The sequence below is a fragment of the Staurois parvus genome, unplaced genomic scaffold (genome assembly GCF_062004578.1).
Source record: "Staurois parvus isolate SC_StPar_1 unplaced genomic scaffold, SC_StPar_1.0 ptg000212l, whole genome shotgun sequence".
Classification (NCBI taxonomy): Eukaryota; Metazoa; Chordata; class Amphibia; order Anura; family Ranidae; genus Staurois; species Staurois parvus.
The window spans coordinates 915,624-931,222 of NW_028318008.1; the positions used below are offsets into that span (position 1 = coordinate 915,624).

General features: G+C 49.0%; 1 protein-coding gene across 1 annotated transcript; it reads right to left on the minus strand.

The window, feature by feature from the left end:
- Window positions 1-7,258: 7,258 nt before the first annotated feature.
- Window positions 7,259-13,805, minus strand: LOC149461027 (uncharacterized). The gene is made up of 5 exons (XM_089678934.1): window positions 13,566-13,805; window positions 10,718-10,858; window positions 9,399-9,554; window positions 9,243-9,321; window positions 7,259-9,024 (listed from the first exon to the last, which is right to left on the minus strand). The coding sequence occupies exons 1-5, from the start codon at window positions 13,803-13,805 to the stop codon at window positions 8,156-8,158; spliced, it is 1,485 nt and encodes a 494-aa protein (XP_089535060.1). The 3' UTR covers window positions 7,259-8,155.
- Window positions 13,806-15,599: the final 1,794 nt, after the last annotated feature.

Here is a 15,599-nt window from a genome sequence, read left to right on the forward strand (position 1 = left end):
GGATGACACCCAGCGTCTGCTGATGTCTATGCGTTCCACACTTCAGGCTGTTATTGACTGCAAAGGATTTGCAACCAAGTATTAAAAAGTGAAAGTTTGATTTATGATTATTATTCTGTCCCATTACTTTTGGTCCCTTAACAAGTGGGAGGCACATATGCAAACTGTTGTAATTCCTACACCGTTCACCTGATTTGGATGAAAATACCCTCAAATTAAAGCTGAGAGTCTGCAGTTAAAGCACATCTTGTTTGTTTCATTTCAAATCCATTGTGGTGGTGTATAGAGCCAAAAATGTTAGAATTGTGTCCATGTCCCAATATTTATGGACCTGACTGTATAATGATATTTGGGAATTAACAAATTTAAAGTTCAACACAAAGGATTTTCACTAGAACAAACAAGTGACAGAAAAATGCCGAAACACCTGGCTCTCTTCCGGAGCACAGCTGCATAGGCCTTAACGTTGGCTTCTGGTTGGTCCCTCAGACTGGCTCACACAGTATCTCTGTGTAGCATTCAGCTCTCTTGGTTCTCTCAGCCCTTTCAGTTGCAACACCCTGCTGCATGGGCTCACTCCCTGGCCTCTAGATAGGGGATCTTCTGACACCCCATTCTCTTTCACTCCTCCAAAACCTCCAGGTTCCCTCAGTCCCCTGGACATGCCTAGTCCTGGCTCTCTCTGTCTCCCAGACTCGTGTAGCCACCTTGACTCTCTCAATCCTATGGACAAGGAATCTCTCCTCCAGCATAGAGTGCTGTCTCTTTGGTGGAGCCCACACCTGTCTCCTAACAGGAGCTCTGCACTATGGTCCTATATTACCTGCCGGTCTCCTGGAAGACCTGGACACTAGGATAGTGTCAGGGATCCCCTCGATCCCTGCCGCGATGGTCCCGGCGCAGGCGCACTGCTCTGCCCTGTACATGGGCACTAGGTCCGGGCCGGCCGCGGAGTTCGCGCATGCGCAGTAGAAGCCGCGGCCGCCCGCTGGGCACCAATGGCAGCGCAGGGCGGGATATTTAAAGGTCCCTGAGCTGTCATTTCGTTGCCTTCTGGTCTTACCTGCTTCCTATGATTCTGTACCTGTGCCTTGTAAGTTTATTGACCCGGATTGTTCTTGACCTGCTGATTTCTCCTGCCCAGACCCTTGCTTTGCCTGACCTCTCTTCCTGGATGCCCCTCATTAGATTTGACCTCCTGTTGCTGACCTGGCGTGTGACCCGACGATTCTCTGCCTGCTCCCTTGTACCTTACCGTCCTCTACGTTACCAGCTCGGCCTGTCTGACTTCGCACTTGCTCAGCCATCCATCCATCCATCCCATCGGGGTCACCCGACCTCCTCACATCTGGCTCTCCCTGGTTGGAGCCCCTGGCGAACACCCCTACCACTGACAGGTGTGCTCAGTAGTGGCGACCTGGTCTCGGGGTACTACAAGTCCATCCCCACCATCAGGGGCCCTGGTGAACAAGTACCCTGGGGCTTAGACTCCGCGCTCTGGGCACGCCTGACCAGTGGAGTGCTAGTGGTGCCGTACGGCGGTCCCTCACAGTACCAGAAGGCCATGACTGAGCCTCGAGGAGGACCCTCCCCGTTGGACGAGGTTTGCAGGCACCTGGCTACCCTGACGCAAGCAGTAAACACATTACAGGACAGATGTTTGCAGATCGAGAATCGGTTTCAGGCCTGCACCATATCTGCTCCTGTTCCACAGGCCCCGGCTCCTGCACCGCCGGTCGCAGCAGCCCACGGGCCGGCTCCTGGGCCTTCCACATCACTCCCTATGGCGGAACCCCGAGTACCCTTACCCGAGCGCTTCCATGGGGATCGCACACGTTTTCGGTCATTCCGTGACTCCTGTCTGCTCTACTTTGAACTGCAGCCACGGACCTTTTTGACAGAATCGGTGAAAGTGGGGTTTGTTGTCTCCCTGTTGCAGGGTGAACCCCAAGACTGGGCTCACCGACTAAGGGGAAATAATGACCCCCATCTGGTTACGGTTGACAACTTCTTTAACGCCATGGCCATCTTATACGATGACCCACAACGAGCGGCCTCGGCCGAGGCCACATTATACGCACTCCGACAAGGTCGGCGGGCGGCTGAGGAATACGCCTCTGACTTTAGGCGCTGGTTGGGTGACACTCGTTGGAACGAGTTCGCACTTTTGCACCAGTTCGGTATGGGCCTTTCTGAGGCTCTGAAAGACGAGCTCGCCCGGGTGGAGGTGCCCGAGACATTAGAGGACTTGATTGCACTCACCATTAAAATTGACCGTAGGCTACGGGAGCGCAGATTGGAGAGGTCTGGTCAGGGTCGCGGAAATACCTGGGGGTCTTTCCAAGGATCCAGTCAACATACTAGGCCAAACATCCAGAACCTGCCGCCTGAAGATGCTCCCGAACCCACGCAGCTAGGCCTGGCACGGCCTAAACTATCGCCAGAGGAACGCCAGCGCAGACGCTCCCAGAATCTGTGCCTGTACTGCGGTGAAGCGGGTCACATGGTACGTTCCTGCCCGCAGAAACTGAGTAAGTTCACCTCATCTTCTTTATCTATTGGCAATATGAATCCGTCCCAATACTTAGTTGTTCCCCTCTCCTTTCAGCTTTCAGAAAGGACCGTGGAGGTGACGTCCATAGTTGATTCGGGGGCATGCAGCTGTTTTGTGGATATCAATTTTGCTCACCAGCAGGGTATCCCCCTCCGCCCAAAGGAGAAGGGGTTTCACATCTTTTTGGCTGATGGCTCCCGGATAAAGTCAGGGGTGGTTAACCAGGAGACCCCTTCCATTGTGACTTCCATTGCCGGTCAGCACCGGGAACTCCTCCGCCTGGATGCTATTGCATCACCCCTTTTCCCAGTCATTCTGGGGCTCCCTTGGTTGCGGGCCCATAACCCCCAAATTGACTGGGAAACTGGGGTTGTCTCGTTCCCTTCCCCATACTGTCGGGAACTGTGTCGAACTTCGGGCCCGGAGGTCCCCCAGGTCCTCCTGTGCTCTGAAGGGGATGCCAGCCTAAAACAAGTGATTCCTGCAGCCTATCATAAGTTTCTTGATGTGTTCAGTGAACGGGGAGCAGATGCTCTACCCCCCCACCGCCCATATGACTGTCCTATTGATCTGTTACCCGGTTCTGAAATTCCTTTCGGGCGAATTTTTCCCCTTTCTGAGCTAGAATTAGGGGCCCTGAAGGATTATATTGAGGACAGCCTCCGGAAGGGATTCATCCGTCCCTCCACTTCCCCAGCAGGTGCAGGGATCTTCTTTGTAGAAAAGAAGGACAAGACTTTGAGGCCATGCATTGACTATCGGGAGCTGAATAGGGTCACAATTAAAAATCGTTACCCATTACCACTGGTACCTGAATTATTCCAGAGCTTAAAAGCTGCAGTAGTATTTACCAAGCTGGACTTAAGGGGAGCCTACAACTTGGTTCGCATAAGGGAGGGGGATGAGTGGAAAACGGCCTTCCGCACCCGTTTCGGCCATTTCGAATACCTGGTCATGCCTTTCGGGTTGTGCAATGCGCCGGCCACCTTCCAGCACTTTGTAAACGACATCTTTAGGGACTTCCTGGACATCTTTGTCATCGTCTACTTAGACGACATTTTGATTTTCTCATCCTCCCTGGGGGAGCACAGGGTACATGTAACAAAGGTGTTGGGGCGGTTGCGGCAGCACGGGTTGTACGCTAAAGCAGAGAAATGTTGCTTTGAACAGGCTAGCGTTACATTTCTGGGTCTGATTATCTCCACCACGGGGATCGCAATGGACCCTCAGAAGGTCTCTGTGATCCTTGATTGGCCTGAACCCACGGACAGGAAAAGCATCCAACGTTTTATTGGGTTCGCAAACTTCTACCGGAAGTTCATCAAGAACTTCTCGGGTCTGGTCTCCCCCATCACTCAGTTAACCAAGCTTGGGACGCGATTCAGATGGACGCCAGAGGCACAGGAAGCTTTTGAAGCACTAAAGAAGTTATTTACCTCGGCACCCATTCTGGGTCATCCCGACGCCTCCCTGCCCTACATCTTAGAAGTAGATGCGTCAGAAAACGCGGTTGGCTCCATCCTTTCCCAGCGAAAGGGCGCCAAGGAATTACTTCACCCAGTAGCATTTTTCTCACGGAAACTTACCCCTGCGGAGAGGAACTACGACATTGGGGATCGAGAACTACTGGCTATCAAGACTGCATTAGAAGAATGGAGGTACCTGCTGGAAGGTGCCTCCCATCCCATCCTGATATTCACGGACCACAAGAACCTGGAATATCTGAGGACGGCCAAACGTCTGCGCCCACGACAAGCAAGATGGGCATTGTTTTTCTCGAGGTTCCAGTTCCACATCACATACAGGCCCGGTTCAAAAAACACGAAGCCAGACGCATTGTCGCGCATGTACGAGGACACCAAGGAGATCCCAGGACCCGACACTATTCTTCCTGCAGGAAACTTCTTGGCTCTTCAGACGAACCTTCGCTCCGAGATCCTGAGAGCGTCCACAGCGATGTCTACCTCCGATGGGGCGCCCCTCCGGAACAAGGAGGGACTCCTATGGAGGGAGGACCGGATTGTGGTGCCGGAGGATGCCCGAACCTTAGTCTTGGGACATTGCCATGACCACCCAATGGCAGGACATTTTGGCCCGGTCAAGACCCTGGAACTTCTCCGACGTTCCTTCTGGTGGCCGGACATGGCCACGGATTGTAAAAGTTACGTGAGCTCCTGTGCCATCTGCCAGCGGAACAAGCCTTCAAGAAATAAGGCGTGGGGCCTGCTACGTCCATTACCCATCCCTGAACGGCCCTGGCAGAAAATCTCTATGGACTTTATAGTGGAGCTTCCACCTTCACTGGACCACACAGCAATTCTCGTGGTCGTGGACCGCTTATCCAAGATGGCCCATTTCATTCCTTTACGGAAGACTCCATCAGCAGCCGAGACGGCGCAAGTTTTTATTCGAGAGGTTGTTAGACTGCATGGGGTTCCCGAAGACATCGTCTCGGACCGAGGGGTGCAGTTTACCTCGAGATTTTGGAGGGCATTGTGCAAAGCCCTGGATATCAAGCTATCCCTTTCCTCGGCATTTCACCCTCAGACTAATGGTCAGACCGAAAGGACCAATCAGACCCTAGAGCAATACCTGCGATGCTACACATCATTCTCTCAGGACGACTGGGTGCCACTTCTCCCTTTGGCGGAATTCACGTACAACAACGCTTGCCATTCAGCAACTGGGCAGTCCCCGTTCTTCTCCAACTATGGGTTTCATCCTGTCTTCCTCCCGGATTTAGTCCCGGAATGCCCAATTCCAGCGACACAGGATGCACTGACCTTCTTCACTTCAAACAATAAAAAACTACAGGAAGCCATCCGTCAAGCCCAAGAAGACTACAAGAGGGCTTTTAATAGGAAGCGAAGAGGGGATCTGGTGTTGCAGCCCGGAGAGAAGGTTTGGCTGGCTACGTCAAATTTGAAGATGCTCTGCCCGTCAAAAAAGTTGGGACCTAAATTTATAGGCCCTTTTTGCATCAAACGGATGGTCAATGAAGTGGCCTATGAACTTGTTCTCCCTGAGACACTCAAGATCCACCCTGTCTTCCACGTGTCCCTGTTGAAGCCGGTAGTCCCTGATGCCTTCCCGGAACGGAAATCCAGGCCCCCGGAGGCCATAACGGTTGAAGAGGAAGAAGAATTCGAGGTGGAGGCAATCCTGAAGTGTCGACGAAGGGGGGGCCAGACCCAATTTCTCATCAAGTGGAAGGGCTACGGCCCTGAGGACAATTCGTGGGAACCAGCCCATAATTTCCATGCACCTAGACTTGTCCGGAGGTTTCTTTGTGATCACCCGTGGTGGAGAGATCGGGTGGGCATCCGGAGGTTGCCCGTAGGGGGGGGGGGCAATGTCAGGGATCCCCTCGATCCCTGCCGCGATGGTCCCGGCGCAGGCGCACTGCTCCGCCCTGTACACGGGCACTAGGTCCGGGCCAGCCGCGGCATTCGAGTTCGCGCATGCGCAGTAGAACCCGCGGCCGCCCGCTGGGCACCAATGGCAGCGCAGGGCGGGATATTTAAAGGTCCCTGAGCTGTCATTTCGTTGCCTTCTGGTCTTACCTGCTTCCTATGATTCTGTACCTGTGCCTTGTAAGTTTATTGACCCGGATTGTTCTTGACCTGCTGATTTCTCCTGCCCAGACCCTTGCTTTGCCTGACCTCTCTTCCTGGATGCCCCTCATTAGATTTGACCTCCTGTTGCTGACCTGGCGTGTGACCCGACGATTCTCTGCCTGCTCCCTTGTACCTTACCGTCCTCTACGTTACCAACTCGGCCTGTCTGACTTCGCACTTGCTCAGCCATCCATCCATCCATCCCATCGGGGTCACCCGACCCCCTCACATCTGGCTCTCCCTGGTTGGAGCCCCTGGCGAACACCCCTACCACTGACAGGTGTGCTCAGTAGTGGCGACCTGGTCTCAGGGTACTACAAGTCCATCCCCACCATCAGGGGCCCTGGTGAACAAGTACCCTGGGGCTTAGACTCCGCGCTCTGGGCACGCCTGACCAGTGGAGTGCTAGTGGTGCCGCACGGCGGTCCCTCACAGATAGAGACTTATTCCCTCCCAAAACCCTGTGAAATCTCCAAACTCCTGAACCCAATCTGGGAATACCAAAATCTGTAGAAAACCAAGAACACATTTTTCTCACAAATGATATTGTGGAGCCCCACACTCTGCAAACGTGTGAATCCCGTGTCCCTGTTTCCTACTTTCACACAGTGGCAGGGCCTTGCGCTGTCACAATATCTGTACTGTGATAGGACATTGCCATGTCAACAGAGACACTGGTAGAGTGAAGAAAACTGGTTTCCTCTGGGTTAATAGATCCTGGAGCTCAGAGGATTTGTAGAGACTTGGAAGGGATGATGCCTGCAATCCTGAGGCCACTTTTGTGCACATAGTTAAGGATTCCACCCTCCCCAGGAAGCAGCTAGAGATGGTGCACAAAGGTTTGAGTCCAGAGGAAGGAGATGAGGGCCAAAGCCTGAGAGCTAGAGCAGCAAAGTGGAAACCAAGAGGCTAAAGTATTTGTTTTGCACCAAAAGTGGGCAAGAAAGCCTTGACATGATCATTTGGCGAGTGGACTGCGTGCTTGAAAATGCAGCACATGGGCTAATTTCCACAATGCACACACACCATATATAACAATATATAAAAAAAAAGTGTAAATTAAAAAATAAAATGAAATGAACCTGAAACCATGATAGTTTCCATTTAAAGTGTGGATGTATGCAGCATAAGAATGAGTTCATAAAGACAAGAAGAAAACGATATGCCTGTGAAGGAACATAGTTCCCCATCCAGCTCCTGCACCCTCCCCTAGAGGTGTGAACAATCTTTTAGTCCTGGTAGTCCGTCCAGTGGGTCCACAGACTTGTGATGTCCATGTGGAACATTGATAGAAATCTGCGTGGACCAGCAGACCATTGTTCTGTAGGGACTGTTCTTGGCTTCTAGGACCTGAATTCTTACAAGGACAGTGGCTGCTGATCTTTACAAATGCTATTGGCTTGGCTACACCTGTGTATTCCATTGCTTGGTACCCTGCGTTATGTTAAGCAGCCCGTTTGTGTAGAATAGGCACCCAGGGCACGAAGATGGAACAGGCGCTGGACCCACACATTCTTTTTCTATAGTAGTGAACTACAAGACAGGGTGTCTGCATTGTGAGGTACTGCGGTGCGGGTCCATCAGCACCTACTGTACTGTGCACTAAGGTGTCCTCCTAAATGTAGAAGAGCAAAGGGGCCTTCATCAGATCCACACAGCCCCTTCATAGGTCCAGCATACACATCATGAGAGTCAAAATAAAACCAAAGGGTCAGAATGAGAGCCAAACAGCCACCATTTTCAGGAGTGGTCATTGGTCCCAGCCTCCATGGTTAAAGAGTAAGGCCAATATGATTTACCCAAGGGGGGCATTTGTTTTTTACTGAAGCTACTGTTCACCTGTTTCTTGGGGTGCTGCTACCTAAATCCCTCACAAAGGTTCCTGTCCTCCTTGTTGTAGTGGTAGGGAAGGTCCACTACTCTAATATCTAAACTTCTCCAGGTCAGTCAGGCAGGACTGTGATAATGTCTATAAAGGGTCCCTCTACTTTATGGTGTAGGTTATACAGTGCGCATCACTGGGGGTGGTATGGATAGTGGGTTGGGTAAAGTTTCCTTCTCCACATGAGCCGGGTTCTTCCTTAATACTCACAGACATTATCTGTTTCTGATCTCCGGCTGAATTAATGTCAGTGTGGGTGAAATGGCCGTAGCTAGGTCCCTCCCTAATAACTAAAGCTGTACCCTGTGGATGAGTGTCGGGGAGATGGAGGAGCTCTGCTGATGGCAGGAGGTGCTCCTCATTAATAATAACTAATGTATAATGTAGATGGTCTGCGTCCAATGATGGAAGACTTTGTGCTTCCTCCCTAACGTGTGTTGATGAATCCTGCTGCTGGTCTGGTTGTTCAGTAATGTCTATCACTGTCAGGTTTCGCCTTTTTGATGTTCTGGGCTCCTTTTCCATGTAATCAGTGCTCTGCTCTATATGGTCCAGGGGTGGGATGACACCATCACATGGGGAATGTCTTTTAATTCCAGTTGTTGAGCATTGAGCGCTAACCAGGTAAGTGTGCATGTCTATGTGTGGCTGATTTCCTTGTCTCTGGGATAAGGGCTCCTCTTTGGTGGAAATACGCTGGGTATAAACTTTGCGGTTTCCTCCTCCAGATAACAGAGGTTCCTCCACAACATGTGCAGATGACGTTTGCCCCTCAGGTGGACCTGAATCCTGTATGGCCCCATCTTCACACAGTACCAGCTTTTTGGTCCCATTCGCCTCCGATATGGCAGTACAAGTGGAGATTTTACAGTGTTTTTTTACCTCTTGGACATCTTGGACAATAACTGCTTCCACGTCCATAGAACCAGAAGATGAACATGGTTGGACTGTATTGGTTTCCTGGCAGACACCTATTTAAAAACATAGGTCACGTCAATGATTGTATAACCTCAAAGCAGCAGATACCGGGCCCCAAATTCCTTTCTTCATATGCCCCACTAACCCTTCCTTGTAGAAATACAATCAGCCTGGTGTATACATAATATGGACAATGATGAGAAGAGAACATTTACCAGAAAATGAGATCAAGGTGACTGCAGACCAATACCACAGAGAGCAACCTTCTTACCCAGTAAGGGAAAGCTCTGGGGATCCTCCATCCTAACTTCTGTGGAGGCCTTTTCATGTCCATCTGTGGTATCCTCCTCCTGTAAAAAAGAAACAGACATGGCTTTAGCCTTCATCCAAACATGGATAATGTCCCAGAATTCCCAGCACCGCTCACCTCTCCAGTCAGCAGCTCAACGATCTTGCCGGTCAGTTCCAGGATCTTGTGCTCATTATCCCAGTCTAGCATTAGGGACTGAGGCACCATTTCAGAACACTGGGTCCTTCTGTCAAGTTTGACCTGCGGACACGACTTCTTCACAACAATGAAATCCTACAAAATAGGAGACACAATTACTAAATCCTTCTATGATTATCAAATCTCCAGTCTCATCATAAGCCTAAAACTGTATTCCACCCAGAATCCTTCACTTCAAATGTGTGTTTACTAATAAAGATGAGTGATGTCATGTGACCTCCCAGAATCCTCACCTCTCCGGTCAGGTCTGTGTGATATCATGTGACCTCCCAGAATCCTCCTCACCTCTCCAGTCAGGTCTGTGTGATGTCATGTGACCCCCCAGAATCCTCCTCACCTCTCCGGTCAGGTCTGTGTTTTATTAATAGAGATAAGAGTGATGTCATGTGACCTCCCAGAATCCTCCTCACCTCTCCGGTCAGGTCTGTGTGATGTCATGTGACCTCCCAGAATCCCCCTCACCTCTCCGGTCAAGTCTGTGTTCTGTTAATAGAGATGAGTGATGTCATGTGACCTCTCAGAATCCTCCTCACCTCTCCGGTCAGGACTGTGTTCTATTAATAGAGATGAGTGATGTCATGTGACCTCCCAGAATCCTCCTCACCTCTCCGGTCAGGTCTGTGTTCTATTAATAGAGATGAGTGATGTCATGTGACCTCCCAGAATCCTCCTCACCTCTCTGGTCAGGTCTGTGTTTTATTAATAGAGAAGAGTGATGTTATGTGGCCTCCCAGAATCCTCCTCACCTCTCCGGTCAGGTCTGTGTGATGTCATGTGACCTCCCAGAATCCTCCTCACCTCTCCAGCCAGGTCTGTGTTTTATTAATAGAGATGAGTGATGTCATGTGACCTCCCAGAATCCTCCTCACCTCTCCGGTCAGGTCTGTGTGATGTCATGTGACCTCCCAGAATCCTCCTCACCTCTCTGGTCAGGTCTGTGTTTTATTAATAGAGATGAGTGATGTCATGTGACCTCCCAGAATCCTCCTCACCTCTCTGGTCAGGTCTGTGTTTTATTAATAGAGATGAGTGATGTCATGTGACCTCACAGAATCCTCCTAACCTCTCCGGTCAGGTCTGTGTGATGTCATGTGACCTCCCAGAATCCTCCTCACCTCTCTGGTCAGGTCTGTGTTTTATTAATAGAGAAGAGTGATGTCATGTGACCTCACAGAATCCTCCTAACCTCTCCGGTCAGGTCTGTGTGATGTCATGTGACCTCCCAGAATCAATCTCACCTCTCTGGTCAGTAGAACGATCATCTCCAGGATGAGGTTCAATACATTTTTTGTATTTTTCTTGCCGTCCTGTTGTTGTTTTGGAGCCTCTTTATTTTCTTTAAGGTATTCAGTGACTTTTTTCTTTAGATGGTTTTTGTCCTGGAAACACAAAGTAACCCCAATGGCACCTTTTTGTACAAGATTTTTAGCAGAATGATGACTGAAGGCAATGGACATTTCTCCTCTAACTGTTCAGCCATTTTCTCCTCATTCATAGACATAGTTATATAAGAGACCAGGCTACTGGAGCTACAGGTTGGGCTGGTCATATGTGGTCAGTAAAAGATCCAACTTCCCGTTCTCAGTATGATCAGGACTTCCATTTGTTGTTTTCACAGTCCCATTTTGCTGATGAAAATAGATAAGTGTTGCGCTTTTCCCAAAAGAGGCAATATGCAATAAAATACAGAGCCATCCCGGCTTTTTCTTCCAATCACAATCCTTGGGATTGATAAATGTGTCCCACACTGGCCGGGAGGTTGGATTAGGAGAGAAATATCTAAGATGGAGACTAAGTGGATATATGAATTGCTGGTCGTTTGCCTCCAAGGACTGAATGTGGAGTGGGATGTGAATACTTTTATTAATAACAGCTAGTCCCATCCCATGATTGTTCCAGGGGAGTGTTAGTTAGTCTGGCTGAAAAAAGACAAAAGTCCATCCAGTTCAACCACTAAAAAAAAGTTATAATCCTACACCACAGTTGATCCAGAGGAAGGCAAAAAAAACCAGCAAAGCATCCAATTTGCTCCTGCAGGGAATAAAAAATCCTTCCTGTTCTCCCAAGAGGCAATTGCATATTCCCTGGATCAACTTTCCCTATAAATGTTATATTCTGTGTATCCAAGAAAGAATCCAGGACTTTCTTACAGCAATCCACTGAGCTGGCCACAACCAACTCTTGAAGAAGTCTATTCCACATTCTCACCGCTCTTACTGTGAAGAAACCTGAGTGTGGTCATAGATGGTTCATATTGGCCATCTTTCAGGCAGTTTTTATTACTATAATGATAGATTCTCTCCTCCTTCTGCTTACTACTGTTTGGTGTTATATGAAAAAGGAGACACCAGAATGTCTGTTTCACATTTTTTTCAGCCTCAGGGAGACTGCATATTTCTGTTTGGCCACTAGATGTCTCCCCATTTAGTATATGATACAGTCTTAAATGGGCTTTTAGGTGCCTTTTTCCCTATAGTAATATGGCCGCTACTGGTTGACAGTTGAGATCTAGTTCCAGGGTTTCTTCTAACCTTTCATTGTGTATGCTATAAAAGGGAAACAGCTCTGTGCAGTTTCCATGCCCCTGATGACGTCCTGTCTGACGAAACATGTTGGGCGGAGATGGAAGCTGTGGTTTTCTACAGAACGCTGTATACTCTGCACTGATGTAAGTGTTGTTAGCTTATTTGAATAAAAATGTATATCTGGATTTACACTATTTTGAGCAATTTTTGCTTTTTTTGAATACTTTTACATGCTGCAATGTTATTGGAGGAAAAATCCAGGATGTAAGCAGTGCATTGTCATAGTGGCATTTGTTAGGACAAGCGCTGTCTGACTCCTCGTGAGAGTCCCATTTGCTCTGGTAAGCCCCGTGGTGAGGATGGTTGAGGACACGAGGTGTTGCACCTCTGAAGAACCTTCGGCAAATCACTTTGCACCATTGCTGTACACAAATGGGTTCTTCCAAGCGTGTTGATGGCTACCAAGCATGAGAATCCCTTGTTTGCACTATATTATCACTGACTTTATTTTAGTAAAAAGTATATATATATATATATATATATTTGATATTACCAGTGCTGGGAAAAGCGCGGCGCCTATCTACTGTCATTGTGATTATTGTATCTACTGTGTCCTATATGCAAGGCCAGCAGCCTTTCCATTTGCACAATCTGGTTTAGCAAAGTATTTTATTGGCCATTTTGCTGATGCCATCGGGTCATTTATATCGAGATAAAATGGGATTTGTGACTTCCTGTCTTGAAGTACATTATGGGGCACAGGACAAAGCATTCAGGTGTGCCGGGATATGCTGCCGCCTTCGGTAGCCTGAAAGGACAGCCCAGTATAACTCTTCTACTTCCACCATGTTTCAGGGTTAGAGGAAAGCAATACTAGGAGTGAACATCAGAAGAGAGGTGAGGAACCCACGTTCCGTAATGGACTCCAAGAAAAGGGTTTTACGGTAGGACAAAAATCTTACTTATCAACATCACATTCCGGGACGCGGGATGAAGTCATTCAGGAACATGAGGATGTCCAACAAAGATGGGAGAATAATCTTCAGGATATGGTGAAAAGGAAATAAAATACTGGGAAGAAAAGAGGCTTCGGGCTTCAGAGAACGTTGTCCTTGTGTAGCATAAGAAAGGGTTCTCTACAGGTTCAAGTGATACTAAAGGTTCAAAAAATGTAAGCATGTTATACTGTGCATATCATTTTGTACAGTGCTGCACAAACTGTTGGCGCCATATAAATCCTGTATAATAATAATAATTCCTCTTTGTCGTAGTTTTGCACAGAGCAGCCCCGACCCTCCTCTTTTTGGCTCCTCCCCCCTTGCTGGAGGGGGGGCGGACTTGTGCATGCTCGCTCCCAAGCTGCCTCTGTGTGTCCATAAGACACACAGAGTGTGGCTCGGCCCCGCCCCTCGCTCACTCCTCCCTGGCTGTGATTGACAGCAACGGGAGCCAGTTTTTCAGGCCTGGGACATGCACAGCGGACAGTGTTGGGACATGAAGTTGCACCCAAACCAGAATCTGATGGCTTTGTGTCTGAGCTGCAAGACTTCTGATTCCTCACTGTTGGTTGATGTAAGGCACTGCTGTGGAATTGTCCAACTGAATCCTGGGACAATCCACTAGCTCCGAGTTCCAGAACATTGGTCGGGAGACTAGCTTCCTTCCCCTCCTCCGATGACCAAGTACTTTGCAGCAAGCAAGTATCCAGGATTCCTCCCCAGCCTGACACGCTGGCGTCTGTCTTAAGAACCTCCCAGACCAGAGGGAGAAAAGATTTCCCAGACACCAGCACTGGACTCATGATCCACAAGGTCCGGGCAAGCCTGGCTTTCTTGTCCAGTCATGTGTGACTCAGCCCGCTTGTCCTGCACTGCCAGAATGTTGAGTTGCAGTGGTTGGAAGCACAAATAGGCATATGGAATTGCTTTAAAGGAGGCAACCATTGAACTCAGAACCTTCATACAGATGCAGAGGGTTGGTTGGCTCCTGGACTGTAGAATCCAAACATGGGACCAGGTCTAGATAAGCCAAGCAGTGAGATGCTTCCAGCGCTGACTTCCATAGATTTATGATCCACTGGAAGCTCCATAGGGTCTGGACAGTTCCTTGGACATTGGCTGTTCCCTCAGAAGAAGGACATCTAGATATCCTTCTATGGGGAAGCCCTGAGAGTGAAAACAGCCTAGCACCTTGGTGAAGACCCAAGGTGCAGTGGGCATGCCAAAGGGAAGGGCAACAGATTGGTAATGCTATATGCCCTCGAAGGGCATGTACAGACTGTGTTACTGAGGACTGAGATGGTATTTTTACGTTTTAGAGAGTTATGTGTGCAAATTGGGACTCCTCCTACACCAAATCCTCAAAGAAGGGTAAGGTACATTCCTTTTCATCCTCAGGTGATCGCACAGAAGCACCTGCAGCCACAAGAAAGTCATTAGTGGTCCATCTGAGGGCCAGATTCATTTATGGCAAAGCTCTCCTCCCCACCATTGGCTCTGTGACCAAAAGTGTTGCTGCCAGACCCCCAGAAGTTAACCCCTTATGGAAAGAACCTGAGCAAGTAAAGCACCACCAGGTACACACAGGCCCTAATCTACAGTTGATCCCATGCCGGAGCTCTGCCAACCTTCAGGTGAGTACTACATACTCAATTTACCATGCCCCCATCCCCCCCCCCAATCTCCTGGTGGTCAGGGGTTTCTCCTACCAGGAAATTCAGAATCTCCTGCCTCTTCCTCTTGTTGATCTGTTTTAAAACGTGCTTGGCATGTCTATTGACAAACACAGTTGGAATGGATTCCTTCTTCAGGGTCCTCTTGTCTCCATTCAGGAAGTAACACTGAATGGTGAAATGTACCGAGTGTGCTCCGAACGAGTCAGATTTCTTGCCTTCATGGATTCTTTGTCGTCCAGGTGTTGTCGTCCATATTTTCACCTAGCTTTTTTGTGGCATTGGTGCAGTAAAGACTTCTTTCTGGCAACTCCACCATGCAGCTCATTGTTGTTCAAGTATCGTTGTATTTTTCTCCTTGAAACAACCACACCATCTTTTTCCAGAGCCGCCTGTACTTCTCCTGAGGGCACCTGTGGGGGGTTTTTCTTTGTATGTCGAACAATTCTCCTGGCAGTTGGGGCTGCAATCTTTCTTGGTCTATCCGACCTTGGCTTGGTAACAAGAGATCCCAGAATTTTCCACTTCTTAATAAGTGAAAGAACAGCATTGACCGGCATATTCAAGGCTTTGGACATCTTTTTATATCATTTTCCATCTATATAAAGATCCATTACCTTGTTATGCAGGTCTTTTGACAGTTCTTTTCTGCTCCCCATGGCTCAGTATCTAGCCTGCTCAGTGCATCCACGTGAGAGCGAAAAAAACTCACCGACTATTTATACACCGACACTGATTGTACTGTAAGAATCAACAGATGTGGGAAATTAACCATTTAATTGCCATTGTACCCTGTGTGTCCCCCTTGTGTGTCTGTACCAAAGCCAAACATTCCAGGGGGGTGGAGACTTCTAATTCAGGGGGTGGAGACTTCTGATCTGGGGGAGGGGACTGGGAATCCAGGGGGCGGAGACATCTGATCCA